This window comes from Crinia signifera, chromosome 7 (assembly GCF_055691185.1).
Source record: "Crinia signifera chromosome 7, ASM5569118v1, whole genome shotgun sequence".
NCBI classification, from domain to species: domain Eukaryota; kingdom Metazoa; phylum Chordata; class Amphibia; order Anura; family Myobatrachidae; genus Crinia; species Crinia signifera.
In genome coordinates this window covers 9215596-9231757 of record NC_139223.1, presented here as the reverse complement: position 1 = coordinate 9231757, position 16162 = coordinate 9215596, and the positions used below count along the sequence as shown (strand labels likewise).

Sequence of the window (16162 nt, the reverse complement as noted above, 5' to 3'; positions counted from 1 at the left end):
TTATACAGCCTCCTGCTCTCATGCACGCTCACTCCCTCCCAGTGGGAGGAGACGCTCACCCACTGCCGGGAGCTGCATATTGTTCCCCACCCTCCTCCAGTTCTAGGGATGCCCGTCGACCATCAATGATTTTCAAATAATCGATGGTTTATGGCCGATGTTGAATACTTTTGCCATCAATGTGGGAGGACACTGCCCTGCCTCCTGTTCTCCTGCCCCGTAAATTCCGCCAGTGGAGACCCACTCACCCTGTGTTGCCCACATTCCCCTATCATGCTTTACCGCCCAGCCTCCTGCTCTCATGCACCCTAACTCCCACCCAGTCGGGAGGGGACACTGACTCCTGTATTTCTGTGCTGCCACGCTGGACCCTCACCCACTGGCAGAAGCTGCACAGTGTCCACCACCCTCTTTAGTCCCCCGTATGCCCACACACCCCTATCACTACCCAGCTTCCTGTTCTCCTGAACCGTAACTTCCACCACTGGGTAATCGCTGACGCTGTGTTGCCCACATACCCCTATCATGCCTCATATCCCAGCCTCCTGCTCTCATGCACCCTAACTCCCACCCAGTAGGAGGAGACACTGACTCAGGGCCACCATCCTGTACTCCTGTGCTGCCACGCTGGACCCTCACCCACTGCCAGAAGCTGCAATACAGGGCATCTTTCATACAATTCTAACCATATTTCTCACAATACAAATGTTCACAAATTAAGGGGCGTAGCCCCTTACGTCGGTGTGAAGAGCGCCCGTAGGGCGCGATGAATCACCTAGTATATATATATATATAGACAGCAGGATAGCGGCACTCCACGGGCTTCACTCAAGTCGGAAAAAATACCAGCACACCAGGTATTTAAATCAAAGCGACGTTTCGGATTTTACTCCTTAATCATGCAAAGAACACCAACCGTGCATGATTAAGGAGTAAAATCCGAAACGTCGCTTTGATTTAAATACCTGGTGTGCTGGTATTTTTTCCGACTTGAGTGAAGCCCGTGGAGTGCCGCTATCCTGCTGTCTATCTCATCCCCATTTGGTGATTGCACCCCGGCCAATTGTTGTCCTGGAAACGGTCAGCCAGTCCGTCAGTATCTATATATATATATATATATATATATATATATATATATATATATATATATATATACATATATGTTAAACACCCCCCCCCCCCCCAGTAATAACAAGTAGGAGGGGGCATCCCGGTATAAAGTGCCCCAGGCCCCCAGAAGGCTTAATCCAGCTCTGCACACATGTAACTAATACCTCCTGTATGTTACACCACAGGCCCCCACCAAGCTCCTATAGCTACTGTCATTATTATTCCATTGTTGTTTAACATAAGATAATTTAATAGCAATTCTATGAATACAAATTCTATAAAGATGAATAATATTATTTATTAACAATAATAGCACACAAATATTCCGAAGCGCTTTAATATGCGAACAGTCCCTGCCCCAGTTAATCTTATGAACTATATTCCCTACCACATGTACACGCACACACTTTCACTTTTTCGTTTAATTTCTTTGGGGATTGTGGGAGAAAACAGGAGTACCCACGCAAGAACGGGGAGAATATACAAACCCTGCACAGTTAGAGACATGGTGGGAATCGATCCCATGACCTCAGTACTGTGAGACAGTAATGCTAACCACTACACCATCCGTGCTGCAGTTATGTATCTGACTCTGGACATTCCTAGAGCTGCACTTTGGAGAAATGAAAGTAAAAAGGATACAGAGGCAATTATACGTAGGGTAAACAGCAATTATAGGATTATAGCTCCAAGCACAGGATATGTAAGACACACAGACGGAGAGACAGACAGAAGGAAAGACATGGATTACACACAGCTGAGAGAGAACATCCATAGCTTCAGCCTGGATGACTGCCCTCGGGGGAATCAGGGATATAACCGGGTTCTCCTGCAGCTGTTTGGTTACACAGGACATGGTAAATCCTCTCTTATCAACTCCTGTGTATACTCCATGGAAGATGACATTGAATTTATTGAACCTGCTGATGCCGGAGATCAAGATGGAGGAAAGACTATGATAAGAAAAGCCCATAAGATCACCAGAAACATCACCATGGTGGACAACAGAGGATACACTTCACTGGTCAACTTCCAAGGGGCTGGCGTTTATGCCCAACTGGGTAAGTGAGAGCGGTGACTGTGACAGAATGTAGCCATGCTGGCGTTCTGTATTTTTTGCCAAGACTAATTAAAAAATGGAACAGGACAAGACCTCGGAACGCCGGGCCAGACATCAAACTCTGCAGTCCGGAGCTTGTAGTGTCTGGTCTGAGGAGTGTCCTGTCTGGGGGGTGTCTCCGTGGAAAGCCTGTGATAGATGTCACCATGGTCATCGGGAAGGGGAGATTAGAGCCTCCCCATGTGGTGCGGACCATTTTTCTCTTCCCCTTCCTTTCCCTGGTGACGGCTGTCACAGGCAGCCCCCCCCCCCCCCCCCCAGACAGCCCCCCCCCCGGACCGGACACTAAAAGCTCTGGAATGACAGAAATTGACGAATGAAGCCTGTCCGATCCGGCGTTCCGGGGTACTGTCTGGTTCCAGTTTTTACCCATACCCCTTTTTTATAGCCCGTTCCTGCAGGTGCAGAATGCCGGAGATAACAGAATGTTATCACTTATACATTACACTGCCTGTATTCACATGTGAGCTGTATACCCCATACTACTGTATACAGCCGACATAACAGGACTGTAGAGAGGATAATAGGATGTTATGCTGAATAATCCAAACAGGTTATTCCACTATGCTGACACTGTGTGCCCCTGGCGGAAATAGTCCCTGCTGTTATATAAACGTGTGTTCTATGTGTTGTCATATATTCCCAAAGCCTTGTATACTGTATCACATACTGCCACATACGCAGTGGTGTAACTGGTGCTCCGCAGCCCTAGCGGTGGCGGGGGGGGGGGGAGCCAGCGTGACGGGGGTGCAGGGTCACAGCACTCTCATAAAGCAGGAGGCAGGAGCCTTGAGTGCGCTCCAGCAGCCTGCATGCCTCCATTCCCCATGGCCACTGCTCCCCCTTCCCCCTGCACGCCATGCCACCCCCACCCCCTGCCCCAGCGCGATGCATTTATTAGCAGGGGCGCCTGATCCACAGTGCAGCCTAATTGGCTGCCCGCTCCCCACTCACAAAACTGACACCCGCAGTGATGGACTGTGGCTGCACTGGCTTGAAACCTTCTAACACACTGCCTTGGTTGCTGGGGGGTGGATTAGCCTTGTACAAACCTTAGGGCTGATGGCTTGTGTCTACACACTACAGCTGCCAGATCAATCCTTGCAGCAGATACAGCAGATCTCTCTCCCTCTGATCCCTGTTTATCTCTCCCTTGATCCCTATGTCTCTCCACCCACTCCTTGGGAAAATAGACATAATAGATTATGTTTAAATATGCTAGGAAACCAAAGTGGATTTATTATGTCAATACTGTATTAAAAGTAGCATGGAATAAAGTTTTAAACAATATTTCATGTTATGTTTGTCTTATACAGTCAGTCTGTACAGCCAGCTGGATTTAACATACAGTCACTGCTACTTATTATTTTATGGACCCTAGTACTACTGACAGCCCTCACACTGCCACGCAGAGCAGTGCCAGTTTGGCAGAGGACACACAATTGGATGCCCATCTGTTCCGGGTGTGGTGACTTGGATTTTGTGGATGCGTTCTAGGCTGAGGTGAGGAGGAGGAGTGGCTTCCCCTCTAATCTCTCTCCGCGGCTTCCACTCTGTGAATGCGTAGCCAGGGGCTAATGATGGGGACATGCTGGGACTGTACTAGCCACGGTTCCCAGTCAGTGCGGCTTATACTGCACACTAAGGCATCAGAGGGGGGGGGGGGGCAGGAATCGGGGGGCGTGGCCTGACCATGATGGCGGACGACAGATAAGAAGCGGATAGTATCCAGGTTGTATCCAGGTTGTGGATTGGTCCAGGATGGTTGGCTGATCGAAACCTGGTTCTGAACACTATACTTGACAGAAGCACCCGCACAGATATACGGAGGGGTCACGGAAGATAGATGCTGAACCGTGGGTACATTTATTGGACCTTGGGCGGGCCTGGGTCTAGCGGTGAGTCGCCTGACATCACTCAACTGGAATTCAGCCTTTACCTGACATTATCACAGCCCATGCACCTCCAGTATAAGCGCTAAAGGGGCCCTAGACGACTAATTGCATTTGAACCCGGGGAGTCCCCATCTGGCAATACCAGGATAGCCTGGTTCACTACGTCATCTGCGACAAAATCTCGCCTCTCGACAAAATGTTGGGGTGATCCCTCACCTACCCCACCACCGCTCTACACAAAGTCTACTAGAGTCTGGTCTGGTTGGATTAAGTTAACTCTTCTAATATTATATAACTCCTGAAGTACTACAACACTAATAACCCCGACATGCCTAAATCTAAAAAGGATACACCTGAAACTTCCAAAGTTAATTTCTTCAGACCGCAATCATCTCCTCCTTCTACTAAATCACCACATGAAAGCAGGGATTCCCTCAAACAACTTTTGGCTCTTTCTAAACCATTTGATCCAACACGATCCATGCCAATTAAATATAATGCCACACACCAAAATGCCCATTACACATAATGCCACACACCATAATGCCAATTAAATATAATGCCACACACCGTAATGCCCATTATACATAATGCCAACACTGTAATGCCCATTACACATAATGCCACACACCGTAATGTCAATTAAATATAATGCTACACACCGTAATGCCCATTACACATAATGCCATCACCGTAATGCCCATTACACATAATACCAACAACATAATGCCCATAAAACATAATGCCACATGCCATAATGCCCATTACACATAATGCCAATACCGTAATGCCCATTAAACATTATAATGCCTATTACATATTATACCATATAACTGCTGCTTACCTACATACTCATTGTCAGAGGAATATCGCTTGTTGCCAGGGTTACATGCTTCTTGCCAGGGGTTTCATTCTTGTTGCCATGGGGAGTGATGTATTTTTTGCCAGGGGGGAGCCAGGGTACATGCTTGTCACCAAAAAGGGGTTCCATTTAAATAGCACGCCAGTGCTACCCAAATCCGCACTTCCGGGTAGCGCTGGCCGCGCTGTTCTCTTCTGACATACACTAGAGGTATGGCAGTAGCTCTGGTGTCTGTCTCCTCTAAGGTGGCGGCCATTTTTGGAGAGGCCGTCTCTTTACATTTGTGTGGCCAGGAAGCCGGGTGTTCTGGGATGAGGCGCCCGGCGACTGCGGCGGTGACAGCTGTGGCAGCGTGTGCAAGATGCACACAGCTGGCCCAGCCAGTACATAGTAATACCGGCCTGGGGGGCATGTGGTACCCTGCCCCCCAGCCCAGCCCTCCCCTGCCAGTGCCCAAACCCCTTAAGCATCAGGGACAGCCCCAAGCTTCAGGCTGGGCTGGAGTTATCCTGGAGTGGGGGACCTTTTTATTGGCGGTCCTTAATCCCCCATGGTCCCAGTTTGGGCTGATCAGGCAGGGAGTTAATGCTTTGGACAGAGGAACTTTTTTTAAAAAGTTTCCCCCAGTGGTGCCCTTACCCTGCTGGCTGTTTGGGCCCAGGGCTGGTTGTCAAAATACAGGAGACTCCTATTAATTTTGTCCCCATATTTCAGTAAATAGAACCTGCCCATGAGCCTACTGCTGGTTTTGGAAATCCTGGGGAACCCTGGTTTTTGTGCCCCTGAATTTCTAAAACCAGAACTGGTTCAAGGAGCCTGGGGCTGATTATAGCTGTGGGGGGAAGGGTACCTCATGCCATTTTTAAGAATTATTTATTTTTCTTTTTCCACAGGCAACCATCGAATGGATCAGAATGATCCGTGCGATGCTGCTGCTTCGTACGTATTTGGTGGCCATATTTACGAATGGATACAAATTACTATCACATCAGAAAATATGAATGTCATATTCTCCATTCATATTTTTGGGTCATATTTGATCAATCCCGCTCTTACCCATTCGTACGGGAATCGGGCATATACAACCAGGAAGGAGGGTGAGAGGTAGAGGAATGCAGGGCAAATGAGATGAAGAGAGAGGCGAGAGAGAGAGAGAGAGAGAGAGAGAGAGAGAGAGAGGGTAGAGGAGAGGAGAGGAGCAGGGAGAGAAGTTGAAGGAAGTTAGGGGTTTGAAAGGGAAGTGACAGCATGACAGGCATCACTGACAGGAGGGAGGGGGTCAGGGGGAGAGAGAGTAGGGAGAGAGATAGAAGGAAGAGAGATGAGGGAGTGAGAGAGGAGGAGAGGTTTGAAAGGCTTGTGACAGCCTGACAGGCATCTCTTGGGGGCACTGAATAACTTTGCTCTGCCCACTCCTCTCCCCGCTTCCTGTTCAGTTCAACTACAGTACTTTGAGCAGATGCACATCTCCCGCAGATACAGCCCCGAGTCTCCTGCAGATACAGCCCCGAGTCTCCTGCAGATACAGCCCCGAATCTCCCGCAGATACAGCCCCGAGTCTCCTGCAGATACACCACCGGGTCCCGCGTTCACAGCGGTTATGGTATTTTAGATCTACATTGTCTAGGTCTGCAATCAAAAGGTTGACAAATAATGTTCGGCTAGGTCAAAAGGTCAACAGTCATGGGTCAAACCTTTTGACCCTTTGATTGTCGACTTTTAGGCCATGTCGACCATTTGACCTATAGTTGTCGACATAGCAATTGTCTATCTAAAGCCTGGATATGGTTGCAGCAGTGGATCTTCTGTGGTCACAGCGCTGGCAGCAGGTTAGTTCTGTTTTTTAGCACCAGGTCTGGTCACTAGATCATGATGTCAAGCCCCAGCAACAACACCATCAGAGAGAGGGTAGGAAAGGGAAGGGAAGAGCCTGGGTCAGCTGGCCCTCATCCTTCTTCATTGTGCAACCCACAGCCACTGACGGGGGACAGAATTTTAAAACAAAAATCAAAAAAGTGTAGGCCAGGGTATTACCTGCTGGACCTTGGGGCCTCCAGAGATGCCGAGCCCCATTGCAGCTGCATCCCCTGCACCTTTTGTAGTTACAACACTGCATAGATTCATACAATAATCAAGATGGGGTGGGGCAAAATGGCGCAATTGTCATATTATTGTGTTGTATTTACCTCTACCTATAGTGCCAGGGATTGTAGTGCGAGACTTCCAGTAGTAGGTGTACTCATGGACCTTCCCAGGGTTTGGTAGTTATGGTGCACCCCCACTTTGCACCACTGCAATGATTGCTCTAGGGGTGGGGTGAGGTGAACAGATGTTTCTAAATTACAACTTGATTAATATGACCAGGTGGGTTTTGGTCTTACAGGTAAACGCCACCTCATTTTTTTCTTTTGCCAGGAAACTTCTTCCCTCTAAATGAGCGAGTGGATTGGGAAGATAATTTCACTGATATGATGACAAAGGTGGAGAGATCGGAAATGGACCCAAATTACACAGACCTCATTGTTCCTGTGTTGGTTTACAGGTAAGTCATTTGTGACCTTTGGACTTTTTAGGGTCAATGTAATATATGAACACACCGTATTACAGTGAGCTGTCTGTACATTGCACGTTCCCCGCACACCTCTAGGAGACAGCACAAGGTGCCCGGGGAGACACTAACATAACATTAAGTGACCTTATCATTAGCCACCAGGTGTGATACATTCCCTTCTCTCTGTCTATCACAGTTATCCAGGTTCTGATTGGTTGGTGACTGACGAGACTACGACTGACCATCAGAGTCATTCTTCTCATACACTGACTGGAGATAGTGACTATCAGGTCTTTCTCTGACCACTTGATTTCTAATTCCAGAGCTGGGAGATGAGAAGTGACTGACCTAGGGGAATATATTAGGGGTGTTTGCCGCTGGTTACATGTTGTATGGTTCTAGGGCAGGGTGCACCATTTTGCTTTAAATTAAATGGACCATAACAACTCTTTCAACAATCTGAGGTCCCATTAATATCTTTGGTTGTAACCATGTACTCTATAGACCAGTCTCCTGCACCGCTGCCGGATCCTGGCAACAGGCTAGAATTTTGGATGGGAGACACGCAGCTACACTCTCCTCATGTGAGAGCCCCCGTAAAAGCCTTGTCATACCCTGTATGGTGGGCACGGCACAAAGTAAGATAATCTCCCTACAGTACCCCCTGTATTAGTCCTCTGGCAGCAGGGGGCAGCATCGCTGAATGAAATATCTGCTGGTTTCTGGATTGTTCGGCAGAGCTTTCTGCTCATAGATAGCGGTATGCACTACAGCAGAAATGTAGTAAATACTCTGAACCCTGCACGTCAGGCCTTCGGTGGGGAGGGTAACACCAGCCTATGGGCTTCTCTCCACAGCGCAGAATATGATCGACACTATACATTAGATTGACCACGGAAACTCGACAGGGCTTGCGTCGACACCTGAAATAGGTCATCATGGCTAAGGTCAACACAAGCATTAGGTCAACTCTGGGAAGGGACACAAAATTTAAAAAAACTCATGTCTACCTATTGGCTGTTGACATTCCCATTGTTGACCTAATGCTTGTGTCTACCTTTTGACCCTGTTGACCTATTTCATGTGTCAACCTAAGCCCTGTCCACCTTTAATGGTTGACGGATGTATGTGGACCTTCAAAGTGTCAACCCTATGGCCCCTGGGAGGCAATGGAGTCATCTGCCGCCGGGCTCCTGCTCTTAAGGGGGCACCTCTCCACCACTGCCAGTTTAAGGGGCCGATTTATCAATATTATTTTTACTAAAATAATGTGATAAAGGGTGTTTTCGCACCCTTTTCACATTATTTTAGTATCACCTAAATGTATTAACTATGAATTGTAAGCCTTTTCACAAGTTTATCCCCACAAACCTAATTATCGCAATTTTTTAGTAAGCAGATCGCATTTCACATAATTATAATGTGAAATGTGATCTACTCATATTTATCAAACTTCATTTGTTAAATTATTTCGCAAGGGTCCCTAGTGATAATATCGCCACTTCTAAGAGGCGTAATGCAGGGTTTTGAGTATAAATTTGTGATAAGGCTGTCCTACCAGCCTGATAGAGGGACCTACTAAAAGGAATGACAGTGGATTGACAGTCTGGTCTGCTGAAAAGGAATGCCAAACTCTCCCATTATAGTCAAATTGGCATTCCTTTTCAGCAGACCAGACTGTCAATCCACTGTCATTCCTTTTAGTACGTACCCCTGATGGAGCAGCTCCCCTCTCTATCCCCTGTGTTTAGGCACCAGCGTCCAGCACTCCTCCGTGCAGAGACTACTGTCTGTAAGCTGCAGTAGCTCTCTGATTTCAGGCACACAGTACGGGGGAGAGATACTTTAGTTTCAGCCGCATCTTTCCCCGTTCCCCCTCCCTCCCACTTGCTGCTGCCGGAGCCTGCAATGTGTACAGTACACAGCAGGACTCGGGAGTACAGGCAGAAGAGCCCACTGTGATTGTACACTAAACGGGGACTCTCTGTCTGAGCACCGAGTCCTGCTGACTGCTGTACATAACATACACGGCAGCAGCGCAGGGGAGGAAGAGGGGACGGAGGGAGAGACGGAGCTAGCCTGCTGTAAATGTATGTGTTGCACTTGTTTATAAAATATATGTAAGGAGAACCTGGCCCCTATGCTACGAATAGTACGTACCCCTAGTGACAGCTCTGCTTCTTAGCACTGCAGGAAGCAAGATAACATACGGGGGAAAGTGAAAGTAAATTGTCAGACATGCGCAGTAGGATCCTGGGACATCGCAATGCGATAAAAACAAGGGGAAAGCAGGCATCTGGATTCGCAGGGACAGGGCTTTTTCGCAAGCCCTGTCCTGCCAGGTGAATAATGATAAATTCATGCGATTTTGAGTGAAATCGCAATGCGAATTTAATCGTTATTATCACCTTCTGATTACAATTTATTTGAGAGTTTTGATAAATGGGCCCCTAAATCCATTAATTGAAAGCCATCAAAATCGCTTCTGTGGCTGAGTTCTGAAATATATATGTGTTCTCCCTCTCTTTCTGTATATACATACAGTATATAATATATATTTCATAACAGACTATATTTTGAATAATGTTGTGTGCGTGTGGGGGGGGGGGGGGGCACCAATATTCATCTTGCCTCCGGGAAACTGGGACAAACTTACGCCACTGATGGCCCCCTATCCCACAGCACTGTGTGAGGGATGTAACCAATCCCAGCCAGCATCCTCCACAGTAAAGGGCAGTTATGGGAAGAGCTGTGCTTGGTGTTACTAATCGCATATGTCATCATGTATCTATGCCATGCCTATGCCCTGTGTGCCAGTGTGCACCAGTGACTTTTACTGTGTACCTTCCACAAACATGTGCAGAGAGCAATATTTACTGAACTGTTGCTACAAATGTATATAACTGCTACTGTATTGTATATAACTGCTACTGTATTGTATATATCTGCTACTGTATTGTATATATCTGCTACTGTATTGTATATATCTGCTACTGTATTGTATATAACTGCTACTGCAAACAATAGGTACATACACTAGTAATCTTTGGTGAGAATATGAACCTTAGGACAAATCCCCCTGTGGTACAAATGATTTATATATCTCTAATGCTGACACATAAAAAGCAATGCAAGCATGGATCCATGTCAGCCATCTTGTTCCCCTATATTAGAGGATTTTTTTTATACAAAACATCAGAGCAGCAGGTGGTGCTGACCTGTACAGTAGGCTGCGCGTACACAGCTCCGAACCTATATACAGAGACCAACACAGGACATTGCAAACAAACATAAGCATTTATTAATCTAATGCTGTGTACACACGGTACAATCAGCATGAGATTTTGACTACATAGTCAAAATCGCATCGGGATCACGTGCAGATCGTAAGCAGATCGCACAGGTTTTTACCTTGCGATCCCGATGCACGCTCCCATGACAGCACAAATCGAAAACTAGATAGACAGGTCAGCAATGACTATATAGTGCAAATCTAATGTAGATTGTATGGATTGTATGTAAATAGGACAGAGTTAGCAAAGATTGCATAGCACTCGAATCTTAAGTCGAATAGCAAGGGAATTTCACCGTGTGTACACACCATAAGGCTCAACAAAATGCATAGAAGTAATAACATATAATTAATAACGTATAAGTAATAACAAACTGTATAAGTAATAACGTATATGTAATAATGTATAAGTAATACTGTATAAGTAATAACATACTGTATAAGTAATAACGTATATGTAATAATGTATAAGTAATACTGTATAAGTAATAACGTATAAGTAATAACGTATATGTAATAATGTATAAGTAATACTGTATAAGTAATAACGTATATGTAATAATGTATAAGTAATATTGTATAAGTAATACCGTATAAGTAATAACGTATAAGTAATAATGTATAAGTAATACTGTATAAGTAATAACGAATAAGTAATAATGTATAAGTAATACTGTATAAGTAATAACATATAATTAATATTGTATATGTAATAACGTATAAGTAATAACATATAAGTAATAATGCATAAGTAATAACGTATAAGTAATAACGCATAAGTAATAACAAACTGTATAAGTAATAACGTATATGTAATAATGTATAAGTAATAACGTATAAGTAATAACGTATATGTAATAATGTATAAGTAATAACGTATAAATAATAACGTATATGTAACAATGTATAAGTAATAACGTATAAGTAATAACAAACTGTATAAGTAATAACGTATAAGTTATAACGTATATGTAATAATGTATAAGTAATAACGTATAAGTAATAACGTATAAGTAATAACGTATATGTAATAATGTTTAAGTAATACTGTATAAGTAATAACGTATATGTAATAATGTATAAGTAATAACGTATAAGTAATAATGTATAAGTAATACTGTATAAGTAATAACGTATAAGTAATATTGTATAAGTAATAATATATATGTAATAATGTATATGTAATAATGTATAAGTAATACTGTATAAGTAATAACATACTGTATAAGTAATAACGTATATGTAATAATGTATAAGTAATACTGTATAAGTAATACCGTATAAGTAATAACGTATAAGTAATACTGTATAAGTAATACTGTATAAGTAATAACGAATAAGTAATAATGTATAAGTAATACTGTATAAGTAATAACATATAATTAATATTGTATATGTAATAACGTATAAGTAATAACGTATAAGTTATAATGCATAAGTAATAACGTATAAGTAATAACGCATAAGTAATAACAAACTGTATAAGTAATAACGTATATGTAATAATGTATAAGTAATAACGTATAAGTAATAATGTATAAGTAATAACGCATAAGTAATAACGTATAAGTAATAACGTATATGTAATAATGTATAAGTAATAACGTATATGTAATAATGTATAAGCAATAATGTATAAGTAATAACAAACTGTATAAGTAATAACGTATAAGTAATAACGTATATGTAATAATGTATAAGTAATAACGTATAAGTAATAACACATAAGTAATAACGTATAAGTAATAACGTATATGTAATAATGTTTAAGTAATACTGTATAAGTAATAACGTATATGTAATAATGTATAAGTAATTACGTATAAGTAATAATGTATAAGTAATACTGTATAAGTAATATTGTATAAGTAATAACGTATATGTAATAACGTATAAGTAATAAAGTATATGTAATAATGTATTAGTAATAACGTATAAGTAATAACAAGCTGTATAAGTAATAACGTATAAGTAATAACGCATAAGTAATAAAGTATATGTAATAATGTATAAGTAATAACGTATAAGTAATAACGTATAAGTAATAACGCATAAGTAATAATGCATAAGTAATAACACATAAGTAATAACGTATAAGTAATAACGCATAAGTAATAACAAACTGTATAAGTAATAACGTATAAGTAATAACGTATATGTAATAATGTATAAGTAATACTGTATAAGTAATAACGTATAAGTAAGATTGTATAAGTAATAACGCATAAGTAATAATGCAGAAGTAATAAAGTATATGTAATAATGTATAAGTAATAACGTATAAGTAATAACGTATAAGTAATAACGCATAAGTAATAATGTATAAGTAATAACGCATAAGTAATAACAAACTGTATAGGTAATAACGTATAAGTAATAATGTATAAGTAATAACGTATAAGTAATAATGTATAAGTAATACTGTATAAGTAATATTGTATAAGTAATAACGTATATGTAATAACGTATAAGTAATATTGTATAAGTAATAACGTATATGTAATAACGTATAAGTAATAAAGTATATGTAATAATGTATTAGTAATAACGTATAAGTAATAACAAGCTGTATAAGTAATAACGTATAAGTAATAACGCATAAGTAATAAAGTATATGTAATAATGTATAAGTAATAACGTATAAGTAATAACGTATAAGTAATAACGTATAAGTAATAACGCATAAGTAATAATGCATAAGTAATAACGCATAAGTAATAACGTATAAGTAATAACGCATAAGTAATAACAAACTGTATAAGTAATAACGTATAAGTAATAACGTATATGTAATAATGTATAAGTAATACTGTATAAGTAATAACGTATAAGTAAGATTGTATAAGTAATAACGCATAAGTAATAATGCATAAGTAATAAAGTATATGTAATAATGTATAAGTAATAACGTATAAGTAATAACGTATAAGTAATAACGCATAAGTAATAACGTATAAGTAATAACGCATAAGTAATATCAAACTGTATAGGTAATAACGTATAAGTAATAATGTATAAGTAATAACGTATAAGTAATAATGTATAAGTAATACTGTATAAGTAATATTGTATAAGTAATAACGTATATGTAATAACGTATAAATAATAACGTATAAGTAATAACGTATAAGTAATAATGTATAAGTAATACTGTATAAGTAATAACGTATAAGTAATATTGTATAAGTAATAACGTATATGTAATAATGTATAAGTAATACTGTATAAGTAATAACGTATATGTAATACTGTATAAGTTATAACGTATAAGTAATATTGTATATGTAATAACGTATATCTAATAATGTATAAGTAATAACGTATAAGTAATAATGTATAAGTAATACTGTATAAGTAATAACGTATAAGTAATATTGTATAAGTAATAACGTATATGTAATAATGTATAAGTAATACTGTATAAGTAATAACGAATATGTAATACTGTATAAGTAATAACGTATAAATAATATTGTATATCTAATAACGTATATGTAATAATGTATAAGTAATACTGTATAAGTAATACTGTATAAGTAATACTGTATAAGTAATAACGTATAAGTAATAACGTATAAGTAATACTGTATAAGTAATACTGTATAAGTAAAAATGTATAAGTAATACTGTATAAGTAATACTGTATAAGTAATAACGTATAAGTAATAACGCATAAGTAATAACAAACTGTATAAGTAATAATGTATAAGTAATAATGTATGTATAATAACGTATAGGTAATACTGTATAAGTAATACTGTATAAGTAATAACGCATAAGTAATAACGCATAAGTAATAACGTATAAGTAATAACGCATAAGTAATAATGTATAAGTAATAACGCATAAGTAATAACAAACTGTATAAGTAATAACGTATAAGTAATAATGTATAAATATTAACGTATAGGTAATACTGTATAAGTAATAATGTATAAGTAATATTGTATAAGTAATATTGTATAAGTAATAACGTATAAGTAATAACGCATAAGTAATAACGTATAAGTAATAACGCATAAGTAATAACAAACTGTATAAGTAATAACGTATAAGTAATAATGTATAAGTAATAACATAAATAATAACATACAAATAATAACATAAATAATAACATAGAAGGAATAACATATAAATAAAATCAGTAGTAATGACGTCGAAGTAATAACATAAGTAATGATATATAAGTAATAATGTATAAAAAATAACATTTATGTAATAACATATAAATAATAACCTATAAGTATAAGTAAGAAAAAGTTATACTCATTTATATCTTGAAAGATTATACTTACTGAATAAAGATGTTTCAAAAATCGGTCCCAGATGATCAGCGGATATTATAAGTTGTTCAAATAATCAAATTTAGTCGTCTTCCAGTTAACGTCTGAGTTATTAAGCTGAAGAGGGTTTGCTGTAGGAAAACTAATTCTGCTGCAGACAAAATAGATCCAATTGGAAATGGGTGCCGGACGGGGTCCCGACAGTCATTAACCTGACGTCGGGATCCCAACTGTTAAAACACCGACGTCTGGGTTCCTGACGGCTATTTTCCCTCGTGGGGGACACCCATAGAGGGAGAATAGGTGGCGTAGCTCTCCACAGTGCCCGCAAGGGGCTTAGTTGTGCTGGCCACGCTGTCTGAGGCCGGGCAGTCGGGATCCCGACGTCGGGATAATGACTGTCGGGATCCCGACTGTCGGTGAAACATACCACACCCTTGGAAATGACTTGTTGTCTGCAAACCTCTGGTTTTATAGCTCTCTGCAAAGCACTCTGGTACTTATGTAGTAGCCGTGCGCCCACTAAGCAAATAGATTAGCGGGCGATTCTGCGTAAGAAAATCGCATAGCATGCGATCGCATTGCACCACAAAATCGCATGCAATCGCATGCGATTTTATAGGGTGTGATGCCATTGACTTTGCTATACATTTGTATGAGATGCAATGAGATTTAGGCACTCCCCCCCCCCCCACCACTATCCACGCCACCCCAAAGCTTGACAAGGGCAGCGGAACACGTCCTCCCGACCTTTTCATACTCCCACTATCCACGTTGGCGGGGAGTTGAGGTTCTATAGTGTGGCGAGCGCAGCGAGCCACCGAGCCCGAAGCGTGGTGAGCGCAGCGAGCCCCGCGAGGAGACGTGGATTACCTTACATATATTCTGCGTCCGCTCGCCACAGTTCTGGCACGGTGGCTCACTGCGCTCGCCACACTATATAAAATCAACTCCACGCCGATGTGGATAGTGGGGGTGTTCCTAAATCTCATTGCATCTCATACAAATGTATAGCAAAGTCAATGGCATCGTACCCTATAAAATCGCAT

General features: G+C 40.6%; 1 protein-coding gene across 1 annotated transcript in view; it reads left to right on the top strand.

The window, feature by feature from the left end:
- Positions 1 to 1797: 1797 nt before the first annotated feature.
- The window catches only part of LOC146021354 (uncharacterized), a 31762-nt gene continuing 17397 nt past the window's right edge, over positions 1798 to 16162 (top strand). The window contains exons 1-2 of the mRNA XM_083155144.1: positions 1798 to 2171; positions 7403 to 7529. Of these exons, the coding sequence (XP_083011270.1) occupies positions 1853 to 2171; positions 7403 to 7529 (446 nt within the window). The 5' untranslated portion in view covers positions 1798 to 1852. The remainder of the gene's footprint in view (positions 2172 to 7402; positions 7530 to 16162) is intronic.